Source organism: Passer domesticus, chromosome 3 (genome assembly GCF_036417665.1).
Source record: "Passer domesticus isolate bPasDom1 chromosome 3, bPasDom1.hap1, whole genome shotgun sequence".
In the NCBI taxonomy this organism is placed as follows: domain Eukaryota; kingdom Metazoa; phylum Chordata; class Aves; order Passeriformes; family Passeridae; genus Passer; species Passer domesticus.
In genome coordinates, this window is record NC_087476.1 from 103,091,696 (window position 1) to 103,112,740 (window position 21,045).

General features: G+C 41.3%; 1 protein-coding gene across 5 annotated transcripts in view; it reads left to right on the forward strand.

The window, feature by feature from the left end:
- The first annotated feature begins 4,718 nt into the window (after nt 1-4,718).
- The window catches only part of VIT (vitrin), a 55,603-nt gene continuing 39,276 nt past the window's right edge, over nt 4,719-21,045 (forward strand). Inside the window, exons 1-2 of one of the 5 annotated variants that reach the window (XM_064414774.1) lie at nt 4,719-5,131; nt 20,884-20,953. In XM_064414774.1, coding sequence (XP_064270844.1) covers nt 5,063-5,131; nt 20,884-20,953 — 139 coding nt within the window. In that variant the 5' untranslated portion in view covers nt 4,719-5,062. Of the gene's footprint in view, nt 5,132-6,567; nt 6,883-11,708; nt 11,767-17,152; nt 17,196-20,883; nt 20,954-21,045 lie in introns of those variants that run through there. The other 4 variants (XM_064414776.1, XM_064414777.1, XM_064414779.1 and 1 more) reach the window with 4 other exon arrangements.

The following is a 21,045-nucleotide window of genomic DNA, read 5'->3' on the forward strand; positions in this document are numbered from 1 at the left end:
AATAATTGAGTTTTACTGCCCAGGTAAGTGGCACTGGGATCCAGAGTGAGACCTGGTATTCTTGGCAAACAGAATTAACAGTGGCAATGAAAGCACATGGCTTGCACTGGAAGAGGGCAGACAGGGAAAGCGTGCTGAAAAAGTCATTTGTATTTTCTGAGGGCTCTGGTCCTCAGCTGCAAATTTTAACACTGAATCCATCACTGCTGAGGCTTTTGATTAACAAAGAGCACTCTCCAGAACAGATTATTTCACTCCTCATAAAAGAAGTCTTATGGTGATGAATCAGGTTTTATATGAGGTAGTCAGCAATGAAATATATCCCACTTAACCTGGGAAGACTCAGTCCCTTCCTACACTGTATTCTAGATGAACAAAATCCATATGCTGCACTTCATACACACCAAGTTCTGTTTTGTCACAGTACTTCTGTCTGCAGTAACTGCAAGTTCTGCTCAAAAAAGTTCTACATAAAATTGATTTCCATTGTGTGAGCATTTTGGGGTCTGAAAGCAGACTGGAGAGATACAAACATCACAGTCCACCTCCAAAGGTCTGTGGACAGTTATACAACAGTTGTGTAACTCTCCAGTTATACATCCAAAGGTCTGTGGACACAGCCAAGGCAAGCTCCTCTTCAGTATGACCCTTGGCATTTCCTGATGCCAAATGTGATGGAGGCTTTTCCAGCCCCTGCATTTACTGTTCACTTTGTTTATGTTTCAACATAGCATTTGTGGCAACCTTGGTTCTAAATCAGGCACTGGGGATATGGTGTATGGGAAGTATGGGTAGATTCAGCTGCATGGCAAAAATAATGAAGATTTCTTTATGCCCATGATAGCTCTGTGTTGCACTTCAAGTGCAAGTACATCCTCCATCTATTTTCTTTTTTTCTATAGAGATATATCTTGAAATAATTAAAGGAAAGCAATATCTGAGCATTGAGTCTTTCTGCTACAGTCCACAAACTATAAGCAAATGCACCACACTTGTTGGTCCTAACTAGTATTTTCTGCATGTCCACAGATGTTAAAATGCTCTCAGAGTGTACAAACACTGAACAGAGAGTAGTAACTTCTGAGTTTACTCAAATGCCTTATTAGATTCTCCTTTCAAGATCAAGTTCACTTTTTTTTTTTATGTCTTTTGATAACTGTAAAGGCTGGCAAGGTCAAAAGTGACCACCCGGAGCTTTAGAAAAACCCCAGCAGCTAAAATGGTCACTGTTCAAGTGGAAAGACTCAAGCTCTTCATATATCAATCACAGAAAAAAGGCCTCTTTCCCATTCCCCACAACAAGTCTTCATCCTGGAAGCCCGGGATGGGATAGGGATAGCAGGCTCCCAGGACCCCATTCCCCTGCCATACACTGCAGAAGACCCAGGGTAAGGGGTTTATCATCTCTCTCTTGAACATTGCCCTGGAAAACCTAAAAAGGCTGATTTTGTCATCTTTGGTCACTTTTTTTTCAATCTGAGGCACAAAAAGGAATGGGCAACTTGGGACTTAGTGACAGAGTCCAGCTTCTCTACAGCCTCAGGAAACATGGCCTTTGCCATCTTCTCTGAGAAACACACAGTGGCTCACATTTACACACTGTAAGTTTGGTATACTTCCATTTAGCCAGGCATGCCAACATTATGCATTCATTTGGCCCATGAGGTCTCCTCATTCATAAAAAAGGAAAAACAGAGCCCTGGCTACCCAGTTGCTCTAATTATTTAAAGATGTTTCTGATGCTGGCAAGGGCTACAGCATACATAATTCAGCCTCTACCTTTCTCAAAAACTAGACAAGCACATCAATGTATTTTATATAAGCCTTACAAGACATTGGTTGTTTTATTTACCTCAGGCCCATTTCAATATAAGTGCTCTAAGCAGCTAAAGCCAAACAATGTTAACTCCCTAGTTGCCTTGCCATCCCAATTATACTTTTAACTTCCCACTCTGTTCTCTCTCACTTTTTTTTCAGGTATAAATTGTTTTTAAGAAGAATTTGCCTTAAGTGTAATAATGCATAAGTTAAGATTTTATTTATTGGAGTTTGAGAAATGTGGAAAAATTGCAGAAACAAGAATTCCTCTTGTTAGGAGTTAATTCTAACATGTGCAACCATGCTCTCTTTGAACAAAGCCAGCACTGCCAGGCTATGCGTGACATCTTGGGGTGCTGTAAGATTCTGCTCACTGATTCCTGTGGTAATATTTGTTTGAAAGGCTCGAGGGTAATTGCTTGAGAGCAGAAAACTTTTTCCTTTCCGTTTAAGCACCTGGATGGGATTAGATGTGACATAGCTACATGTTGTCTTGCAGAAATCATTTAATTTGTCTGTTTTCTGTCCTTGTATGCAGAGTCAGGACTGCCTTACTAAGCCCACACTGATCAGCTGAGAAGATACATTTAGCACTTTCTGTGTAATGATCACAAGCCACTTAGTTCAGTCTTGAGCCTTATATATCTCCCACCCATACCTGGAGAGCAAAGGATTTCATGGTTTTAGAAGAGTGGCCACAGCCTCACGCCAGATGAGCAGTGTGTGCCTTGGGTCCCAGAAGTGGGGCAAAGATCTGGTATGTGAGAAACTCTCTACTTTCTAGTGGGGAAAAAATCCCAGACAAAGTTTCTATTTCTCTAAAAATTACGCAGGCATATCTTGTTTTATAACATACCTGAAGAGTATTTTCTTTGCTTGTGCCTACAGCAGTGGAGCCAGAAATTCCTCCTGAGTGTTGGGGAGATGAACAGAATGGGTTGGGCTGCAGCACACACCTGCTCTACAGGACCTATATGCCTGTCAACCCTTTGCACAGACCTCTTGGAAGCAATTCATGGCCTTTAAAATCACCATCCTCTGCTCTCACTTCAATTTTGACCTACTCTGTGAACCTACTATACAGTAAAACCTTTCTCTCCCTCTTTCAACAAAAGTTTGACCTATTCATGTGAATCACTACAGAAAGGCCAGCTATGATCAAAAGATAATGGACCAAGTCAGTAATGAACTTGGGCTGAATTTGGACATGTAAGCGCAAGAAGTGCAAATCCACAGCTTTCTGTGATGGTTCCCTCACAGTAGCCTCTTCTCAGATCAGGGGCCATGCCAGCTGGTGAGCATGAAACCCAGAACATGTGAGTTTAATTGCATTTCAAAATAGGGGAGGTTTTCTCTATTTCATTTACCTGTGAATAGCTGCATGCAGATAGAGGGAAGCATGAGGAATCCTACATTTTTGTGTTGGCTGAAATATGTAAGTCCACTAGTTATGTTATTAAAAATGCTTTGCTAAAAATTGTTGAAGTCAGATTTTAATGAGGATTAGATTAAGTTCAGTGAACTGCCCTTCAGTGAAGTCAGGTTTTCTACCATCCAGCTGTTACCCAAAGCAATGCTTTTTAAACCGACACTGTGTACCTTGAAAATTCTGCATGACAGATGATCTCAAAATGCAGATTTATTTAAGAGTCTGTGACTAAGGTCCATCAGCAAGTGTCTGGTCCTCCAGGTTGCTGTTTGAAAATACCAAACTTCCTTACTGAGGTATTATCTTCTCTCTCAGAGCTAACAATGCCTATATACATCATATCTCTCTTTCTGCTGTTTTATCTTCCAGAGTGAAGGTAATATCTGAGTAGGTCACTACATTTCCTCCATAAGCTAAAGAACCTTCTCAACTCTCTTTGACTCTCTGGTCTTATTCACTGGCTGCTTCAGGGGACAGATAAGAGGTCTGAATTCTTTTGCTTTCAGGCTTTGTTTCAATGGATCATGATAAATCCTGCTTTAACTAACATACACATGAAAATAGAGCACAGTAAAACTTAAAAACTACTACCAGAAATACTACTAAGAGTTAGCAGAAAACTAACTGAGGTGAAGGCCTCAGACTAGAAGCAATGGTGGAAGACATGAACACTTGTCCATCCCCTAGACAATCATGTTCAATACCTTTTGTCGTCAAATTAGTGGCTTCCTGACTGCACAGCCATGTCTTTTGCAAACAAATCTTTCCCTGTGGCAAATCCCAGTACCAAAGTAGAGCTATTCAGTGTGGTGTACCTCTTGTTTCTGCTCTTTGTGTTGTCAGCTCTTGGGTGGCTGGAAATTGCCTCTGTCAGGAAAGAGCACAGGCGACGGCACTCAGAAATGTTGTGATAAAAAGAGACAGTCAGTGCCCTCCTCAGTCTTTTGTTTTGATACTCCTCAGTTCTCCATTACAATCGATAATGAGAGGCTGAATACCCTGAATAATAACAAACCAGATAGTTTTCTTTTTCTGCCTACTCAGTGTTTCTGCTCCACAGTTCCTGGGATGCTCATTTCCAGGATGCCAGGTTAGCTCTCAGGCAGCAATGCAGAAATGTGCCACCCAGCTGGCAGCATTCTTGACCCCGAGCCAGCAATGGAGCCAGCAAGGCTGGGAGAGTAAGGTGGGTGCAGAGTGGACAGTGTTGCACCATTGCTGTGTTTCTGGAAGTAACAAAGCTGTGTTCTCACACCACTGCATTTGAGCAAAGTCCTGCCAGGACCATGCTGGCTTTTTGCCCGTGGTATAATTTCCCCACAAATAAGATAATTCATCCATGGAAAATGAGAAGTGGATCTATCAGCTGTTTCTTTTGTAAAACTGCCACCCTGCAGCAACAACAAAGAAGCATGACCTTGGTCATGCGCTGCTGCTCTGCTTTGACACCGTGTCGACAACGTTCCGCATGCCAACAGCTACAACCCTCAGTGAGCTGACACAGGCAGCAGAAGCTGAACCTCAGGAGGACTTTTTGCCTGTACCAGTCATCCCAATCATCTGCTGTGTCTGGCTTCTCAGTTCTATCAGTCAACAACACCAGTCCAGCTGGTTTGATGCAGTCCTGTTGCATGCTCTGCAGGTGCCTTTGCCACCCAACCATGGTTTGGTTTGCCAGAAGCTCTGTCTTCACTCCTCTCACTTGCACTGGTTTGAGATCAAGATTGGTAACCCACTGACCTGACACTGTAAAGCAGTACAGGCTAATCAACATCTACATAGATTCCCATGGATATCTGAAAATAAGCTGCTTGAATGGAAAGTAAGTGGCTAAAACCAGCGAAGGTCTGTGCCCAAAGATTTTTGATCTATCAGCATCTGCAGGTAAGGAGTTGTCATGGAGACTTCAGTCTTTCACCAGCACTGGGAAGTGGCACATAGCCACTTAGCTACAGAACCCCAATATTTAGATATTTATCCCTTTGTACCTATACACCTCTAAACTTGTAGTGCTAAGGTCTCAGTCCTGTTGTCCTTCATTAACTGAATAATTAAACCTCACAAAGCCTTATGAAAAAGGTGATGATATCCTGAAATTGTTAATTTGAATTACTAAGACATGGGACAGTGTTTCAGGTTTTTTCAGTAGATCTTCTAGGCAGAACTGCTAACAGATTTGCTGTCTGAAGAGGTTTTTTGCCAGTCCACTGCATCCTGATTTGCATGGACTCACCATGACAAGCCAGAGCTCCTGTATTAAGAGAATCAAATGAATTATGGATCATTATATCTTAGTAACACAGTTGGAGCTTGTTGATAAACTTTTGATATTGTACTGTTTATTAATATGCTGAACTGTTACACAGTTTCTGCAGGTACTGGAGTAGATATTTATAAGTACCAGGTCATCACCTTCCCTTTGAACTAGACGTATTTAGGAGACTGTTAAATCAGGAACTATATGGCTTTCTAATGTGTGTTTTGAAGTCAATCTCCTGTATTTATACTAGATTTTTTTTTCAGCCATAATGATCTTAGATTAAACAGGGTATATTCACCCATGGATGTTATCTATACACTTCTGAGTATCTAGATGGAATTGCAAATTATAGTTTACATTCTAGTATCCTGGAATAAAATACCAGCACTTTCTGTGATAATCCCATAAATGCTATGATCTTCATTATCTTAATGTATTTTTCTTCTTAAAGTTACCCTAAAGTTATTCTTCTTAAAAAATTTTAGGAGATCTGCATACAGATACTTAAAGAAACTAGTCCTTTTCTATATCTCATTTGGCCAGGTCACACTTTAAAAGTACCACTTTATCAGCCTTTGAGAGAATTTATTAAATTCTCACATCCAACTTCATCAGAAAGAACCCTCATGCCATACTTCTACTTCTCTGTGCCCAGACTCACAGAGTTATTCTGTAACTAATCCTCTGTCTTCAGGGAAACTGCTGGGGGAATACGATGCTATTCACATAAGTAAAGGCATCACAGTCTATCTCTTCAAAAGATATTTTTTCTCTTTAAACCTGATCTGCATCTAATTAATCTGGTAGCTATAATCTTTAAGGCTGTGTGGTTTACTCTCATCTACTAGTTCTCATCATTTCACAACAGTGCTGAACTGCACGGGCAGACTGAAAAAAAATGAGCCACAACATCAGTTGAGTAAAGCTTCACTTCCCAAAAGAGAAAAACTTGACAAATCTGACAGGCTAGTGCAAAAGGAGTGTAGAAATCCCTACCAAAAATATGTGGGAGGGAACGTATATTTAAAATAGGACCGCCTAATTCAGCTGCTAAATCAGTGTAAGGAGCTGTGTAGTCTGTGTGTGCGGGAGGGAGAGGGAAAGACAGAGAGAGAGACAGAGAGGGAGAGAGGAGCAGAGGGAGGGAGGGGGGGAGAGAGAGAGCAATGTGCCTTTCACAGAGCTCAGAGCTTGATGGGAATGTTTGATTAGCTCCTCTCTGAAAGAAAAAAGGTGTCCAGGCCTCCCTCTGCTGCCTGCCTCTCCTTCTCTAGAATAATGTTGGCTGGAGTTTGGGATACAGAAAAGCTTGGAAAAAAACCCACTTTCATACTGTGTGGAGAAAAGGAATAAAAAGTTGCACACTTCAAACAAGGTAATTCTGATGTTGTTTTTCTACTATATTTATTTAGGGGGGAGAGGGGGAAGTTGTGTTTTCTGCCTGTTGATAATAGTCAAATATTTTCACTGATGAGAAACTGTAGGAACATAATGTTTTATTTAGCATTCCAGCTGTGTGCTTAGGATCAAAGACCTAAGAAAATGAAGACATAAATGTAGAATAAAACTAGAATAAAACTGTACTTTACTCATATATACTTCATAAAGTATTTATGAAAGCATTAAGCTCCTACTGTTAAAGTGGACACATATACTCACTGCCTGAACAGCAAGAGCTTAACTATGTGATAAAGAATGATGTTTATAAGCCACACACCAATAGACATTTATTCAAGCCTTCTGTTCAAATAGTTTGTTATAGACAATGCAACTTGTTCCTCTGTTTAAAATTGTTTTGGTTTCAAGACCTTTTCACAAAGTCTTTTTGATCAATAGGAAGGTGTGTGTTGTATCATTAATAAACACTACCTGGCACTGGGGAATACTAATCTCCAAGGCACAGAATGGAAAATGGTATTATTCCAGTGATGTGTGCTTCTGTGGTGTGAGCTCTCTTGCTAATGGATAGATAGAGATGTATGAACAGTACAGTAGCCTAGACTCCATACATCCTTTTGTGCTGAGTGCTTGTTTTGGTGGTGAGGCTCCAAAAATGAATAGCACTGTCAAGCCTGCCACAGCCGCTCAGATCTCTGCAGAGAGATTAGAGTCCTGATAAGTCTCTTCAAAATGCGATTTCTCTCCAACCAGTACAAACATGAACCAAATGCCCCAAGCTAAATATCAACTCTAGTTAATATTTTGTTCCTAGAGTTTATGGGAACTACACCACATTCAGAGCAAAAAGCAAAATTACACATTACAGATGCAAGTCCTCCTTTGGCATACTGTTTTTTCTCTAACCTCTCCAAAATTTAAACAAAACATCAAAACATGAAAACACACACAGAGAAAATTTTGGTTACATCTCTTTTAAAATACATTTTCCTGAGAAAAGCCATGGAGTTGTATATGTTTACAACTTGTGTTTTCCTATATCCTGAAGTTAAAAACACTTTGCAGTTGTCTACACTCAAATAAAATCTATGTTTTTCTGTGTTATCACATTCTTCAGACTTTACTCAGTTCATCACTTGAATGACAGTCGTGGCTCTAGGACTGATCTCTTTCAGAGATGTAAAGAGAACTCAAGCAAAAATAACTGCATTACAAACACATTGATTTTCAAATACTAACTTAGTATCTTATATTAAACAGACTTACTTTGCTTGCATGTTTTACTTAATCCTTTGAGTTGCTGCATTGTTCTCACTGGGATGACAAAAAAGTCTGCCTGTCTTTTAGTTACTCAGCACATAAAAAGTATTTTTTTAAGAAGAAACTTTGAATGTACTGCCAATACTATGTTTCCACCTGTAGTAGTAATATTATGTTCTTAACTTGGTCTTTAATTGTTCCTACCTTTACTTAATGTAAGACACTACTAATTATACCCTAGTGGTGTAATTACAGCACTTACCCCTGACTGGCTGAACCAAGCAGTTTTACTAGCTACACCTCACACAATTCCTCACACTTGGAATGCAAAAATGTACTCCTCTTGGATTCTCTTTTGTCTAAAAAGGATAAGATCCTAAAAGCCTTTCCTTTGGAGGAGGCATTAACAAGCCTCCTCAAGCCTTTTCACCTAGTTACTGACTTTCACAGAAGTAGGAAATTAATTATTACACTCCTTTTTGTCAAAATTAATTGGAGTATTTCTAAAAGGGTGAGCCACGGGGTGAACTCAGAAGCTGAAAACCAGGCCAATTACTTCATGTGAAATGTCAGAATTATTTATTATTTCTGGCCATTGCTTCTTAGAAAACATAGCTAAAAATAAACTTGATGTTTATGTAACAATGGCATCAAAAACTTGACTGTATCTGGCCTGCCTGGAGAATTTTGAACTTTTTGCTTTCCCCCTCTGAACCACAAATAAAGCTCTAGTAAGAAAACACTTCACATGACATCCACAACTTCTCTGGACCGTGGCAGTGCCTCAGCACCCTGACAGTGAAGAATTTCTTCCTAATATCTAATCTAAACCTATTCTCTTACAGTTTAAGTGTTGATAGGTAAGTCAATTAAGGCACCTGGTTGAAATGAGCAAGAAAATGTGATAACTCAGTTTACTACCTGCAACTATGACTGTATTCCTGAAAAAAGGTGCTGTGGTACTTGTAGACACAAACTGCCTGTATAGTGGGACTGGCATGGGCAGGGGCCAGAGCAGCGAGGTGTGTGCTGGCCCAATGCAATTGGCTGGAGTGGCAGTGTCTTTTCTGGATGGGTAATGGAAAACAAAAGTCTGGAATTTCCTGGCAGTCCTGGAGGGATGTTCTGGCCCCTGAAGCTCTGGCTACACACCAGCACTCCTCCAGCTTGCTGCAGCATCAGCTGAGGTTTAGGTTTATCATTCAGGGCTCAGGAAGTGGAGACTGAACATATAATGTGTCCTTCCATCTAAAAATCTGTCTATCATACAGATTCCATTAATCTGTGTTAAACATAAATGCAGAATCGCAAAACTGAAGGTTTGGGGTTTGATTTCTTCTTCTAATAAAAGAAAAATAATAATCACAGCATGTATTGCACAAAAAGTAGGGAGGATGCAGCTACAGTCGTCATGGATCTGCCCTGCACATCTTTCTCTTGTGGAGTAGATTTTTAAGTCCAGAGTCGGAGAGAGAAATAGGTGCTTAACACCTACTTAGAGCACTTCAATTCCTCTTTTGAACTTGCCGGGGCACAAGGAGCCCCCTTGTCCCAGCGCTGCCTGGGGAGCCTGTGCTAGAGCTCAGCTGGGACCTGGGACAATGCAGCCCCTGTTCTGGGCCCGGCTGTGGCACAGAGACTATAATTATCTCTCTTCTAATGACCAGCCAGGCAAGATAACAGTTTTCATGCTATGTTTAGAAAACAATGTCTTACTACAAATTGACGGTTCATTCGTCCGTAAAAGAGCCTCTCTAACAGTCCTAAAGCAGCTGCCACTCTTTTGCATCCCAGTTCTTTATTTGCTGCACATTTCCCTCTTGGAAAACCTGGGTAAATGCTGCACTAGGCAGTGCAGCTTCCTGCTGCCACACAAGAGGCTCAGAAAGGCACAGAAATGCCCAGAAAATCTGTAGCTGTTTAGATTGTATCTCTGTAAGGAAATTAAACTCTGCCTGACTGTCTTGCCAGAGCCTGTATCGCCCTTGTGAACTCGAAGCCCCCAGCCCAAAGTGGCTGCAGGCAGCGCTGCGCAGGGCAGGAGTAAAACTGCCTTGTGCTGACTCGTGATAATGCCCGGTGGAAAGCAAGCTGGTGCAAAAACAGGGATGTGAAGGGACTTGTTCAGATAAAATGGGAGCATGTATTACTGATGAACTTTTCTTCCAGCACTGTGGCCCACAGACAAGTCAGGACCTACGGAAATTCTGTAGGCTCCAAAGGCATCTGTGGGGTGGCTGTACTGGCCAGCTGTGATTGCAGCCTGTGTGGGTGTAGCTGCCCCTTGCACACACCTGGAGCTGCCAGCTTTGGGCAGTCCTGGCAGCATGGCACTCATGGGCTAGCTACCCAACAGTTTGCTCTGGACTCCACAAACATTCTGCACCTAACTCTGTTCTGGGGCAGGTCTACATTTAGTGTTGTCTGAGGGCTGCTACCACATCCTCTGCAGGTGCTCTGCCAGCAAAGAACAGAGCCCATTCCCTCGTTCTGCAGCCAGCTCACCCTCAGCTCTCTTGCCATCTTCTCTCTTCTCCTCTCCAGCAGGACTTAGCTGGGTTGCCTTGGGCTGCCTTTCCTCTTTGGACTCATTTTTCAGTGACTGAGGCCTGGAAAAAAAAGCCAGAAAATGTTGACCAGAAAGAAAATTTCCCAACGACTTGGAAGCATCAAGATTTTTAATGAAAATTCATTTTAACTAAAAAAATCCCAAAATTAAAAAAAAAAAACAAAACCCCAAAACACAAAAACCACTGTCTGCAGCTTTTTCCTTCCCTTTTTAAGCAGAACATCCAAATCTATATCTCATTTCCTGAACTGGAAATATATTCCCATTTGGAAGAGTATTCATAACCATCTCTGCTCCATTCACATTATCTAGGTTTAAGCAGTTCTTTACATCAGTCTTGCTGTAGTGGCTGAACCAACTTTCTAGCACCCATGAAGTCCATCCCATCTTTGCTTTTATCTCCAGAACTTCAGAGTGCATTAAGAGGTCAGTGGCAAATTAAGAACACAATCTGTGTCAGTCATCCTTAATGTGCCTCATTCTACAGAACATCCCACAGACACAGATATAAAAAATACATTCAGCTTGCATTTGCAAACTGTTGCTCAGCCTATCACCTTATAAAATATCTTTGTAAATATAACACATGTAACACAGCAGCCAACAGCCCTTCAGCTGGCAGCTTGTTTCATATGAAAAAAGCACATAATTGCCAAGTGACAGCTACATATGCGCCAAAATTTTCGGGAAGATTCTGAATGTTCTTGTGTAGCTTCATGCAGTCCTTTAATGTCCCCACCAGGATGATCTGGGGATTTCCAACACCTTCAGGCTTGTACACAAAACTGTGGAAATTTTTACCTCTCAAAAATCACTCATTTACAGGGAAGTTTGGACACGGCCATGTCTGTGCCTCTCCATCTCCCTGCCAGATTCCTTTAGGGACTCAGAAGGCTCCATTCTTTCTTGTTTCCCCCAAATCCATCATTTACCCTTCAGCCCACAGAACAGGGGTGAGACATAGAGGAAAGCTGGCAGCAGGGCTGTGTATTCTGGCTGTGGACAACTTCAGTGAGTCAGAGCTACAAAAGGGTAAGGACTCCCTGACTACAGGGCTATTTTCACAGCTGCCAGCCAGCCAGCTGAGGATGATGGGAGTCCATCCTGCCTGCGTTGGTGGGAGCCCATCCTTCTCGCCTCTTCTGCAATGCATCTTCAACACTTGAAAATTTTGTCCTTCTGGGCTTGGTTGAAGATGTTTTAGGACACAAAGAACAGAAAGAAAGAGGCTGTTTGGAAATGAGGCTGCATGGGAAGGAGAGGAGTGTCCAGATGAGGGGGGTGAGAGGTTAGAGAAATTTAGAGTAGTTCCAATGGAGCAACTTTGTACCAATGTTATGAAGGCAAATACTAACATCACATAAGTCATAAAAGCCTACTTGCACCCTGTTTTGGAGAAAGCTTTTCCACCAAACTGCATCTCAAAATAGGTGGTAATTTGGGACAGAAACTCAGTCTTTTGTGATCTACATCTTCTATTCTTGTTGGTGAAATCTGTACATAGAAAGAAATACATAGGTTAGGCAATAATTAGGTTGGAAGTAGAAGCTCATATGGTAATCTCCTAAAGCCAAAGTTCAAAATTCCTGAGCATAGAAGTAGATTATGCAATACTAAGGACTGTAGGCTTAGTTTGTTTTTAAAACAAAAGACCACAAATTACAAGTTCCTGCTCCCAGTCCAAGTGGTTTCCCTTTTTGATCTTGGTCTCTCAGAAACAGAATCATGCAATCCATCTCTATGCAAGACAGGAGGGTTTAAAATACTCTAATATGCAAAATTAGTAAAACAGTGTTAGCCTGGTTCTGGGACACATTTCTCAGCAATTTCTGGCTGCACCTACACTGTCACAGTATTCAGGACTGGGCTCCAAAGGCCACTTTCTCTGCCACCATGTTTTCTAGCTTTTCATTTCCCCTCCAGGGCACTCAGATACCGAGGAATGTAGTTTTGGATGCTTAGTTATTCCTCATGTCCACATGACCCATATGTTAGAGAGACCACTCCTGCCAGTTGCCAAGGGCTGCCAACACACACGCCATAAGGTTGCACAGCTTGGCCCTCACTGTGTCATGTCTCCCACCAGCACCTCCACCAACAGCTTGTCTTCAGGAAACCAGCACAACCCCTAACAGCCTCATTTATAATGCTGGCACTCATCCAGATCCATAGCTCACTTTCCTCCCAAAAGCAGCTTGGAGCCCTGAGATGTCTTCTTCAGTCATTAAAAAATAGAAACGCTACTCACAGATCCACAGTTTTAAAATTGCCCCAAAAATGGCCTCATCAGAGAGATGCCAGCCTGAGTGCACCTGCTGGGCTGCAGGTGGGCTGCAGACCAGCACCAGCTGGGAGGGGTGCAGCTGGAACCATCTGCAGCAAAGCCAAAGCAGCAATGACCACTGCCTGGTGAGGGTCACGGGCAGGTGGCCATGCAGAACATCATGGGATGTGGGGTCAGGCATCCTGGCCCCCAGCAGCTGACCCTGCAACGAGGCAAATGATCTGGAGGTCCCAACAAAGCAGTGGTAGAAGATGACTGAGGGGCAGAAGGTGGTTTGGGGTTGTTTTCTGAATTGCTTTGTAGCAAACTCCAGGTTAGTTTTTTCTAAACTAAAGGTATCAGAAAGATGTTTAACTGAGAAGGCTTGGGGAAAACATCTCCAAATAGACCAAATGCAGTTATGAAGGAATAATATTTTTTCCAAAGTACAAAATATATAAGGGAAAATGTTATTCAGTGCAAGGAGAATGAAACTATCATTTTTTAAGAGATTTCAAAATTGAAACTGATTTCTTAACGTCAGTTTACTTGTTTCCACCACAGAAGTGAATTTCAGCATAGCTTTTCAAAATGCTTTCTACAGCATTCTCATGCTTTCTGATTTGCTGAAGATCTTTTGTGAAAGATGCTTCCTTAATCAAGTTGTCATTACTAGGCATAAATTAATTTCGTCACTTCCTGCCTTACTTCAAACAAGTGCCAAATTCCAGGGTAGCTCCAGACTATATTTTTTTTAAATTACAAATGTTTTCTGAATCCTTATCCAACCAGTCCTTGGCTTTGGAATGGGATATCACTAGAAATACAAACTGTAGGAGATACTGGATCAATAAAAGTTTTCTGTGAGCTGTTATATAAATTTACTAGCATGCTTAAAGATGAGTTTGGCTTTTGATCTAGACATATAATTCACTTTTGTAGTAAATGGTTATATGTAGTTTTAAGCAGAGAGTAAACATCCTACAGTTTCTCTAAATTTCTGCTTCTAAGTTTCCACCTAAAAAAAAAAAAGTTTTGTTTGAACATGCTACAGAAATTCCAAAACCATCCCCAGGGTTATGTGCAGTTTTTTCAGAGCCTTTAACAAAAATTCTTTGCTTTTAGACTAAATATGTACCTTCAGGGGAATTCTGACACACGACACTAATTCTTAGTTTGCAGGCAGCACAATAGCATGGTTACTCAGTGCTCCTTATTGTGCATCCAATCTGAGAAACCATGTACTGCACTTTAAAAAGTCACTTTGACTTGTTTAAACCATTTCTTGGAAATTGAAAATGGCACATTTTCTAAAAGGAAAAAAAATAAAAAAAGAAAAGAAATGTGGCCACAAATCTCATGCTACAAAGCTAGCACAGCCCTCCGGCACTGCTGAATTGCAAGTACTTTCCTCTGCCCTCTATTTCTTGGGGAAATGGCAGTGCCAGAGACTGATGGCACCTGGCTGGGGTCTGAACGATGTAAAGCAGAAGTAGTAGTCAAAATAGAAAAGTAGGAAAAGTTTGCCTGAGAGTGAGTGGGACAGATACATGAGCATACAAAAGCCATGGTGGGGAGGAGAACAGAGGGAGGAAGTTCTATGGACAGGGATTCACAGTTTAGGCTAACAGCAATTCCCAATAAGACATGAAAGCTGTGCATCAAAATGAAAAATTAAAGCATAATACATTAGCAGAAAGCAGGAAAGTACAGTGTAATGGTCCCCAACGAAATAATAATCCAGACAGTCCAAATTATATTTTCTCTGTGGGTGGGTGACATATTTTAAATGTATCTCTTCCTTTGCTGGAAGGGGCAGGTCAGACCAACATAATTGATGGTTTTCTTGCTGAGACAGATGAAAATGTATAATCATTGCAGTTTTATTTAAGCTCTGAGAAAGGTCTGGCAAGTTAAATCACACTGTAGTCTTAAATAAATTACTTTCTTCTGAAAGAGCTCTGTGGAAAGTAGAGAAGTCATCATCACTGTTACTTCAAACTTGTGTTTTAATTTCAGGGCATTGCATGAGCACAAAATGAGTACTGCAGGGCTGCTTGCATGTTTCTATTTGTCTCTAAATTTTTGGGTATATCATTTCTTCATTATACCTACCTGAATGAGAGCTATTTTGAAGTAAATTCCTCCTGCCAACCTGCATATAAACATTTGTTCAACCACCTCAGAAAAAAATTACTCCTGTGCCCAAGGTGCAACTTAGGTAGAATTCAGACCTCTGAATCCACCCACACCTCACTTCAATGATTTGAGAGTGACTTGACAGGTACCCCACAAGAGGTACTGGTTACCAGCAGATCCCACAGCCCTCTTGTGAGTCAGAAACCTCACAAAGCAGAGCAGGCACCATTTAAAACCTTATGTGGCAGCCACAACAATCAAGGTCTTGTAATGAGAAACAAGTGGTGAGAACCCTTAATCAGGGATAACTGCCCATGGCCTCAGAGGATTTGGACTCACGTTTTCCTCATCACAGAAGAAGTCCTCCATCATCAGACTCTAGGGCACAAAAGGCTGGGAGACCCCAATTTTCTGTGAAAAAGAAGGACCCCTGTGAAACCATTACTTACAAACATGGGGTCAGAAAGGAAGCAAATGAGGAGGGGACCAACTTGCCACTTGCCTGGGAGCAGAGGAGAGCCAGGGTCTCCCTGCCTTGTTGTCCCCACCTGAATGTGCAAACCATGGGGCTGCAGCAAGGAGTGGCTGCCCTGGAGGTGGGGGACCACCCCTGCCCAGGTGTGGGACTCACATGGCCATGGAGAGCATCTGGCAAAGAGGCTGTGGCTACTGTGTCTTGGAGGTAGAGTATTATGGTAATGCAAACACTCTTCAAGGGAAAGCGCAAGCTGTCCCCGGGCTCCTTTAATACTGGTTCCCTTGTTTGTTTTACTGAACACACAACTGCTGAATGTGTGACACACAATGCTTCTTACAACCCCTCCACCACAAGGGAAAGACCTGCAGCCACAGAAGCCTGGGTTTCCTTGTCAGCTTTCTGAGACACTGGGGAATTAAGCGGAGTGTACTACAGTGCTCTGAAGCTCCACTCTACTTCCAGGAAGCATTTTTTGTTTCTTCCATATTTGAAAGAAATGTGAAAGGTGAGCTCACCTTTCACTCACCTTTTTTTATAGCAGCAGTTGATGAAGTCTACGATATTTTCAAATTCCTGGATGCATATATTCTATTTCATATCACACAAAGAGTAAAGTCCATGCTCCCATGCAGACATGCTCACCTCACAAAGTAGCACCTTGGATCTTACATTTTGTGACCTGGCCTAGTATACCTACAGGTCAGTCTGAGCCTCTGAAATGAACTATAGCTATCAATTCAACCTTTCTGTCTCAGCAAAACTCAGTACCTCCAGTTTTTCAAACAACAGCCACTTAGATACTTCTTTTTGTGTACAGATTTGAGAGCAATGCAATGCACTGCACATCCCACAAGAAAGGGGGTGAAAATCACATGTGGCAAGTGCTAGTCATATCGCCTAGTGTGCCCCAAAACAAACAGCTCTTGCACTGCCAAACAAGGTACAATACCATGAGAACAGAGTATGAGCATGAAACAAAGGGTAAAACAATAATAATAAAAAAATTAAAAAGCAAAAACAACAACAAAAATCTAAGAGTTTTCCTCTAGAAGATGATGATCAGCTCTTGTTTATCTGAACCAGTTTACTCACACCTACACCAAGCCCACTTGATTTTCCCATAAAGGGCACATATTTAACTCAACCCACAGTGCTTAGAGATCCTGCTGCTAACTCCAGGCTACTTGCTCAAATGGATTTCAGACAAAGTCCACTTCTGTTTTTCTTTATGGTGCCAGTGTTGCTGAGATATTAGAAGCCCTTGAAAAGGGAAACAATGACACACACTATTGTGGTACAAAGACAGTATACAAATTAATTTCTGTGGCACAGGAGATTACAGGAGATAAACTGCTTACTCCTGCAGAGGGAAAGCACATGGCACTAGCAAAGAATTTCAGCTTGCACATGGAACAGACAGCAGTGCCTGACACCAAAAATCAAGGGCTTATAATCTGCACTTCCTCCAGAAAATGTTACAGTTTGCCATACAGTGAAGTTATGTGCATTTAAACCATCTGTTTTTTTGTAGTATGTAGCAGCTCTCTCAGATCTTTATAAAAGTCAAGCTGCTAATAAAAGGTCAGTATAAAAATCTTACTTTATATACAGAAAGAATAGCTTGCTAATTCTGTCTCTTCACTAACATTCAAGAGTTATCAGGTGTTTGTGGTCAGGACAAAGTAATCAACATTCTTTCAAAAAGGACTCTGATTTTAAAAGGTAAAATATTAGCAGCACTGGGAAACACTGAAGGAGATACTTCTTACTACATTTGTACTTAGCAGGAATTGAAGCATACGTTAATGTAATGCATATGTAATAGCTTCTCTGGCATGAAGGTAACTTTTATGACAGTCTGAAAGATTCAGATGAGAAAAGGTACTCTGATAAACAGAGATCCAGCATGCATTTTAGGAGATTTCATAGTGTGCAGTCACTACTTCCCAGTTCTGACTGGGACTGTAAAAACTGCCTTAAAAGAAATCTGATTAGGAGAAATCTCAGCAAAACTCACGCTCCAGACTAATATAAAGTAGAAACTTTTCAGCTTGTTTTAATGGGACCTATTCATTTGGTAAGTAACAAAGGAAGTAAAACTTTGTATTTAATAGCAAAGTATCATTCTTGATCTACAGATAAAATATCCCCAAACCTCTCAGAGGATCTACACAGACTAAAAGGTCTGTTGTAAGCATGGATTGGAGCCCTGCTTTCCTTTCCCTTCCCAGAGGAACAAAAAAACCCACTGCTTTTTTCCAAGCTGTTGCTCCCTTTACCAGTCTGAAGGAGCAGATGCCATGCTAGTGCACAGTATAGGAGATCTCACACAGCTTTAATCAGGTGACACCCCAGGCCCCAAATACAATGAATGCACACAGACTTCCCACTACAGAAAGCCTGGAGCTTCTATGCCTGATACTTAACAGTCAGCAATGTAAATCCTCCTGTGCATTTCCCCATGTGACAGCCCAAGGTCTGAAGGCCAGGACCACCCCTTGGAGTAGTGTCACCAGAGCTGTGTCACAGGATGTCTGTGCATTTCTCCTGATATGCCAGTGCCTAACACAGACATTAATATAGTGGAAAAACCAAGTTTCTTTACCATTATAATTTATTTCCATGAGGATACTAGCACTACCAAAGATACAGAGTCCACAATAAGATATTTTTCTCTTTAGCTGTGACAACAAAGCTGTTAAGGAAATCTAACAGCCTTGTCTAAATGCTTCCAGTATCTTTCTTATTGATAAACATCTGTTATTGCAGGCTAAGGGATCTGCTGAACTCTGCTGAACCCCTGACAGGCTTTAAGTCTTAAATCCTTTTAGATTTATTGGCTTCTTTCCACAGTGAATTCATAATAATTTAGGAACAAAAGCCCACTTTCTGTTGCCTTAAAGAGAAATGCCCACCAGCCAGCTAGAGAATGCAACTGCAGCCAAGCCTAGGGTCCTGCAACCCAAGAGGACTGGGGTAGCTCCTGGGGTGGCTGGCCATGCCCTGGGGACAGGAGGGCTGGGGGACAGCAGGGCCTTCAGGAGCAGTGGGAAGTCTTGTGCAGCCCTGGTGATGCAGGTGGTTACACATTTTGTAAGACAGGAGAAGTTAGGCAGTGTTGGACTCTCCACACAACACACAGCAGCCCACCCATGAAGCCAAATTTACATGGATCTTTATCATCTCAGACCTCTTCTATTCTAATTAAACTGGTGGTGAAAAACATCTCAGCACCAAGCCAAATACTGTCAGGAAAAATTCACACAGATATCTTTGACTTTAAATAAAAATTCCAATGCTGAATTTATTTGCTGCAAATTTTGGGAATGCTCATATTAAGATGTCTTTTGCAAAGTCTAAGCCAGTGTCAGTAAAATCTTTATGGTGCATGGTAATTCTGCAAATGAATTGCAACTCTTACTCTGCCTCTTCTTTTTCTGTGATTGACCTAAAGTGAGAATTCATTGAAGGGAAGCAATTGTTTGATATCTCTGATGTGTTAGTGGGTTGAAACATAAAACGGGGAAAAAAAGCATCTGAGCTAAGTTTCTCTGAGCACTCTACATCTTGGTGCTATTTCTTTTAACAGCTTCACAGTGGAAATAAACTGCAGTAAATGCTTAAAATAGATTTTTGTTCCAAAAGATGGGCAAATCTTTTTAATAGAAACTAACCATGAGAGCAGAATATTACCACTTAACAGTTCTTGCTTGTACAGCCTGGGGTCACCCCCACTGCACTGCCCATCCTTCTTCAGAAAGACACAGTGACTGTGTTGAGCCACTTTCCAAATCCCCCAGATTCAATTCTGTGGCTTCTGAAAAATCTTTGCCACTTTCAGCTTTAGCAGTCTAGCAGGAAACTTTTTCAGGGAGATCAGCAAGGAAAGTTATTGTGCTATTAGGAAGTGACACTGTTAGTATGTCCTGGCACTTGAGTTCTCCAGCTGTAGCACAGAAGTAAAAATCAGAGGTGGATCTGCTCTCTGCAAAAAGAGTTATAAATTATAAGAAATGTCTGCACTCAGTTTAGATTAGCATACTATTTTAGTCATCCTCATTCATGTGGCTTGCTTGAAAAAGAAGAGCAATTAAAGTAAAAATATGGAAACATTTTATATGAAAACAGAATGCAGATTTTTTTTTCTCTTATTCTCCTGTATCTGCTTGTTTTCTAAATTTGTTTCTGGGATTACCAAAGCCCTGCTTCTGAGTATATGAATTGCCATATGAAATCAGATGAAATCTGCCATTTTTCCAGGAGGCAGATATCTTGCTTTCCCTGGTCATATGCAGCTTTAACATTCATTCTTATCTAACATTCATATTTTCTTTCTAGATAGCTAGCTCTTTTTTTTTTTTTGTAAACAAATCTTTCCACTTGCAAGCATGTAAGAAGTTTCTCTGTAGATCAAGTTTATTTTGATCCTTGAGATTTTCCCTGTACAACAGACAAATATATTCTCCCTTTCAGACTTTTTACTCTATTTGTCAAACATTATGCAGTACTTTAATGACTATGATTAGCTATGAGTGCCCAACACAGGATTCCCTCAACAAGCATGAAATACTAGCAAAAGCAGCAGGTGATGCTCAGGAGGGGCTATCTCTGAGAAGTCTGAATTCTTGTAGCCTGGCCAAGAGCTTCAGGGATGGCAGGGGTCACGAGCCATGTATGCAGAGCCAGAAAAAATGTTTTCCAGATGTTCTGATAGAATCCTCTTAATCTCAGGTGCTTACATACATGTACGCACACACATCCTCAGAAAAGGAAAGAAACCAGTAATTTGGCTCACAAATGATGGAACAATTGCAAAATACTTCACACAACATCTTTCAGGAGTAAATGGATTTGTTTATGTCACCCATATCTATGTGAGATTACCTGGTGTGCCTTGATGTGCAGAAAATATGATTCTTTGATTATTTCTTAAAAGAGCAGTGAACAGATTTGAATAGATATCAGAGCATGTCCATGCCCATCACACCCTCTCCTGACACTGGCTTCTGAAATAAGTATGTGAAATCTTGGTTTCTGGAGCAAAAGACAAATTTTGGAGAGAAGTAAAAATTAGTCCATGGGAGTATGATAGCCCAAACACCACCTCCTCTGGGGATATCAGTTGTTCTAAAAAGTGTAATAAAAGAATTCAGCATGTGAGGACTGTGAAAGGTTAAAGAAGAGTGCACAGTTCCTCTTCCTCCACCATTCCAGTGTCATCTGCAACACCTCCAAACACAGCCTGATGTACTCCTCTTTTTTTTTTCAGTGCTCCTCAGCAACGCATCCAGATTTTGCTTTACTCACCATGAAGGCCACAATCATTGCAACCTTCTTTGGTAAGTACAGTTGATGTGCTGCCATCAGTAGTTCATGGGTTTGTGCTCTCCCATCCTGGATGCCCAGGGGCTACTGACTAATTCTCTTCCTT